The following is a 5,728-nucleotide window of genomic DNA, read 5'->3' on the forward strand; positions in this document are numbered from 1 at the left end:
GTAAGTTAATAATAGTAATTTAATTTCCGTGGTTACTTTAAATGAACTAATTATGTGGAACAAATTTGCAAACAACTTTCTCGTTTAATCTCTGATTTAAGTTTGTAACACATTTTGGAAAACAAAGTATACATCACTATCAGTAGTCAGTACATTTGGTATCATTAAGCACAGAAGTTCCTTAACTGCCTTAAATTTTTTCTGGTCCTTTTTCCGGTTTTCCTTAACTTAAATTTTTTTCTGTCCGCCAAAACTTAACTTTTCTAATTTTCCCAGTAAATTACCCGTTTCACCGTTGTGTTGACATTTTTCCAGTTTGTGTTTAATTTTAGTATATTTCTGTTTTTTTTCTGTACGACTAATAGCTGTGTCGCAACATTTTACCAGTTGAAAATATTACTACACCGATACTCTCTTTGTAAGTTTGGTTTAATAATAAAGACTTATCCTAGCATCAGACCTAAGTTTTATGCTCTAAAATGAAGTGAACCAAACAGCAAGATATTTTGCGATTCCTTAGTCAAAGTGGTTGAACCAAGAGTACAAATAAAAACATTTTTTAAAGTGAAGAAGAGCAATTCAATGCTTTAGGTAGCTGCAACAAAAACAAGGCAGGTGCTGATTTTTTTGGAGAAGATAACAAAAACGCAGAAAAGGAGAGTTCTTCAGACAGTGCGACATAAAATATTTATATACTAGTTTGTTTTTATCATAACTACTGCCAGCGAAGAATTGCCAATTCATTTTCGTTAGTATGCACCCAAGTGTTATAGGTGTACTCATTCAACTATATTACCTAAACCTACAATATATTTAGATATTATCAATGTATGATGATTCAACGAATGAATCGGATGATCCAGTGTTACAATTTGAATACTTGGTTGGTAAGGATAATCTTCAATGGATAACATTACAGAGTGAACAGGTATGACTAATTTGTATTACACTGAGTCTGAGTGTAATATGGTGTGTTTGTCATATATGTAAGCTATTATATTAGTACCACTGCACATTGGTTAAGTAAGCACTTTTTACTATTGTAGAAGTAGTTTACACTAGACACAACAACATGACCAATATACAGAAACCATATATGATAAAGTTACACATATAGCTTGTAAGTGGGTGGCTGCTATTTGATATAGGCATCGATAATGTAACTTTTGTAATTCTGTAATTCATTTTTTTATACATATGTATACTTTGTTGTATATTCTATATGGGTGAGATCCTCCAGCCACACCATGTGACCTGGGATTTAGAAAATGCGGTGTGTCAGATAGCCAATTGTTTGGTATCACTTATCAATAACATGACTTACTATTGTAATACCTTATACAACAGGCAATAATGCTGAGCATGTGTATTAAATCAATGGTGGATGAATTGCTTCGTAAGAGAAAAGGTGACAAGATTAGGAAGGTTAGTTTGTACTTTAAGGAATAAAGTTGACATTCTAATTTCTAATTATTATGCATAAGTACCCATTCAAAGTTGGTTAACCTTTAATATTGGCCGATGTAATGTAGTGATATGTCTCATACATCCTCTTACCTGCAGTCGTCAAGTTACTTTTTTAGTCCGATGTAAATTTTCTGTTTTGAATTGATGGGTATGGGTTTCTATTGTCATAATGGCATATTGTGAATAGTTAATCTTGTTTTACCAAACTTTATACAACTCTGATTTTCTTTGCAGCCTTCTGACAGAATCCAAGACAAAACCAAACCAACTTTCAAACCACGAGATAAAACAACGGAATGTTTGTTTGATGCTTCAGAGATCCAGGTAATTAATATGATCATACGTTATACAAGTCTGCTACATTAAAAGTTATCTATAAAAATATTTGTTGTTTAACTTTTGACTTAATTGTGTTTACCTGTGTAAATATGAAGCTATAATCCCATAAACCAATTCAATATTGATTTAGCTAAACAATTTTTGTTTAGCACAGTTTTAGAATCCCTCTCCCTTAATACAGGTCGCTTGTGTATGCAATATAACAGGATTTTTATATTATTGGGTTGATATGTTAATTAGGTGCTGGAGAGAGAAGGTGCAAGTAATGTAGAAAAGGCTAAAGAATCCGTAAAAAAGATAACAGTGAGTATTAGCTTAAAACTGAATAATGGGAGTTACTGCAAATTCTAATTAAGTCTTTTGGTCAGACTGCTTAACTAATCCTAATAGGATTAAAACATTCAATAATTCTTAAGGACAAGGTTGTTTAATCTGCTTTCAATTGCGCCAAGAGACTGATTTGTATATTCTTATGTTTCATTGTAAGGTTTTGTTTTTCAATAATTTAGCATTACAGGTTTACTATGACCCAGCTTAGGGTAAAATTTCATTTCAAAGTTTGATTTATTACCATATTTGTTTTGACGGCATATGAGCAAAGCTATTGCTATTGGATGTATATTTGAACTAAATGTAAATAAAAGAAGCAACGGTAAACAAAAGGAAACTCTAGCATCTAGAAGTATAGAAATTCATAGAATGTGACACATGTGAGAGATATGGTGTATAACACATTGTAATGGATAAAATATTAACATAAATTAATATACAAAGGAAAAGTTGGCAAGCGTTTCTATTCTTTCAAAACCTGTTACAACCGATGGTGTAAATCATTCCAATGACGTCACTCAGTCAGTTGCTTCGTTTGAACCAATCGGAGACGATGATTTATAAGCGTGTGGCAACCGTCGATAAAGTTTCGGTTTTATGATTTATTTAAAGTCATTTGAACAAGTGTTCCTATTTATTTAACTTCTTTTTTTTCTTCAGTATTAATACAGTGTTTGTATGCAAGTGCCTTTTATATTATTATTGGTGCAATCATCTAAGTAATTCCATGTACAGAGTTAACATTCAATATGTTACGTGCTGTGTGTATTTATATTCGCCCATGATTGTAATTTATCAGTTGGATTTTGTTTAACAAATGATATTGTGGTATGAATTAAGTGCTGTTAATTATTATAAAGTATTTTGGTAGGTTTTATGTAACTCCACGGCAAGCGAAACCTATATAATGGCCTTTGTTATCGCACTGTAATTACCGCATTATGTTTTCAGGTTGTTGGTCGATTATGTTGATTCCACATTGCCTTATACACTTTTATTATATGCCTCATCGTCGCTTCTTTAACGCTATCGTCATTTGCATTACGCAGAAAATGTTTCATTTAAGGCGGATATAAAGCAATCTTCCCACCAAACACAATAAACATTCCCTACCGATCATTGTTTTCTTTGTTATTATGGCTGTCTTAGGGCTTCGTAAGAAGGAAGTGCGAAGTAACGAACAAATACGATGACTGCAACATATGTCGCGCCGCGGGATTTTACAAGTTTACGCTCAAGGCGAGACTGTCCAGTTGTTGTTGCTACCAGACAACGGATACAAACCTTGCACTCACCTGGGGCGTTTCCGAACAACTTATTTAATAGGAATATTAATTATTATCAGTCTCATAATGTTGTGGATTACATCTGCTATTATATGGAAGTGCGCGTTTGTCATATGACTTGTGAAACGAAACATTTAAATACAGTATCTGTTTTTCCGTCTTTCGGTAATATATTTAGTATAAGGCAGAAAACTGGGCACCATTTTATCCCATTTGGTAGTACACGACGAACATTCAATAAATTATGAAACCGTATCTTCATGACTTCCATAGATCGTTGTTAGCTGTATAAAACACGATCAGGATTTTTATGGATGTGGTTTACTAAAGGTGTCCTGTCTTCCGCCAGCCTACTTTATACGTAAGATATAGAGGTGAGGTGGATAGCACATAATATTGTCAAACAACTATCTTAATCGCTTACACTTGTCATTTCAGATGTTATAACTTATGTAGGTAATAAATTTCGAAACATGTCCCGATAATGTTTATATGGTTAACTAAAAACACAACCCGCAACAATTAAAAGTAAGGGTACAGTAGTTTACTACCAGCGTGTCGTCTTCCTAAACGCGATGGTGTATACTTGTAACCTGTTGCACTCATGTTTACCACACGCAGAGAACTTGTTCAACAAGTGACAAATTTCCTGCAAGTGTTTATGTACCTATCCTGCCTTACAGGTAACGCCCCATGACTCCTGCAACTCTTTCTCACGGGTACCTGTTAACAACGTATGGATATCTTGCACAAAGTCAAATGGATGTCATTTGCTTGTTATAGTTGTATCGTATGAGCCGTTACCACTTGTTTGCGATACAGTTTTACAAACGCTCGATTAGGTATAGCATGAAGACAGGCAGAACCGTAAAAACATGTATAGCGGTGTGTTTTGGGAATATCCTGTGAGGTTAAAATGTACTTTTGCGTGAAAAGGACGTGGTTTAAGGTTTTTTTACTGTTCAATCAAAATAATGTTAAATTGTTTAATAATTGGTATTTAAAGTACACGACTTGTAACGCGAGAAAAATCTCACCGGGCATACAAAACGCGACATATGTTCCTTATTTTGTCTTTGTCGGTGTTCTTTGTTCTGTTTACTCGCGTTGCCTTTGAAACTGTGAAATCATTTTTCACTTCAGGATGTTTCGCTTGCTTTCTTCTCGTGGCTCCTTTGATTAGGAAGCTATTATAGCTGTTATCATGCAATTTCAGTTGGATCATTGACAGTTGGGCCTTACGCGTCCGACGTGTGATAACGCGGTGTGATAAAAAAGGAAATCGATATAAAGTATATGGAAACAGCACTAGTTACTTTAGATTAATCCAGTTACCTCTAGGAGAACAAAAAGCTCTTATTTGCTTCAAATTCAGTCGCCTCTCTCTACTTTGCAGAATGCGATAATTTATTAGGAGCGAAAAGGCGAGTTAGAAATTATCTCAGTAACAATGTTTTACAACCTTACGGCAATCAGGTTACAATGTAACGCCAGTTACTGTAATTGTTCAAGCAATAAGATAATTCAGTTGAAATTAGATACCATGAAGCAGAGTCCGTATATAAACATGTTTATATACGGACACTGCCATGAAGTATTTAATAACATAGACCATAGTATAGGGGCTCTGTATAGCATTGTTCAGTATATGTTTCATACAGTAAAATAAGTTAGGGATGTTTAGACTTGAATTCTAACGTAACGGCCGGATGTATATTGTTTGAAAGCGTGATACTCATTAATTCAAAAAAGTACAACGCTCATATTTATTCATAGCAAATATAAATATTCTTTTACAATGCGCTTCACAGTCAGACATTGGAAACCCAGCCGAGCTTTTGTCTTAAAGTAAGTTCAATATGAAATACTTTACCAACGCGGGCAGGCATTCATTAGGTCACGTGTAACAATGGCTAACATTAATTAGTTTCTGTTTGCAAAAGAGCTGCAGACGAATGAAAAAAGGAAATTGTGTAACGCTGACGGTACCCGTAGTTTCTCAGACGAGTGATTATGATTGGCTAAAAAAGGTTCGCGCGCTTGTCTCGTGTTGTACCGACGCGAACTCTGGTCATTTAAAATGTAGGTCGGCTGGACGCGTGAATAGTTTGTTGTTGCAGTTTTGCGCAAATTAAAGTTGTATTTATTATTTACATGTGTAGCAATATACTTCCTCTAGCAGCAGCATAGACTAATTTCTCAGGCACACCTTCTTTCAGTTGTGTTACAAGGTTATGTAGGGAATAAAAGATAAGGTAACATAAGTACAATGTTTGTAAGATTAATATGTTGTATATTATCTAACG

The 5,728-nt window shown here is 34.4% G+C and overlaps 1 protein-coding gene across 1 annotated transcript in view; it reads left to right on the forward strand.

Annotated features, from left to right (window-relative positions):
- LOC100177730 (sorting nexin-17) overlaps positions 1-3,255 on the forward strand; it is a gene marked incomplete in the record, with an annotated part of 7,433 nt that extends 4,178 nt beyond the window's left edge. Inside the window, 5 exon segments of the mRNA XM_018816849.2 lie at positions 839-928; positions 1,348-1,425; positions 1,702-1,791; positions 2,047-2,109; positions 2,581-3,255. Coding sequence (XP_018672394.1) covers positions 839-928; positions 1,348-1,425; positions 1,702-1,791; positions 2,047-2,109; positions 2,581-2,700 — 441 coding nt within the window.
- Positions 3,256-5,728: the final 2,473 nt, after the last annotated feature.

The sequence above is a fragment of the Ciona intestinalis genome, unplaced genomic scaffold (genome assembly GCF_000224145.3).
Source record: "Ciona intestinalis unplaced genomic scaffold, KH HT000970.1, whole genome shotgun sequence".
Lineage (NCBI taxonomy): Eukaryota > Metazoa > Chordata > Ascidiacea > Phlebobranchia > Cionidae > Ciona > Ciona intestinalis.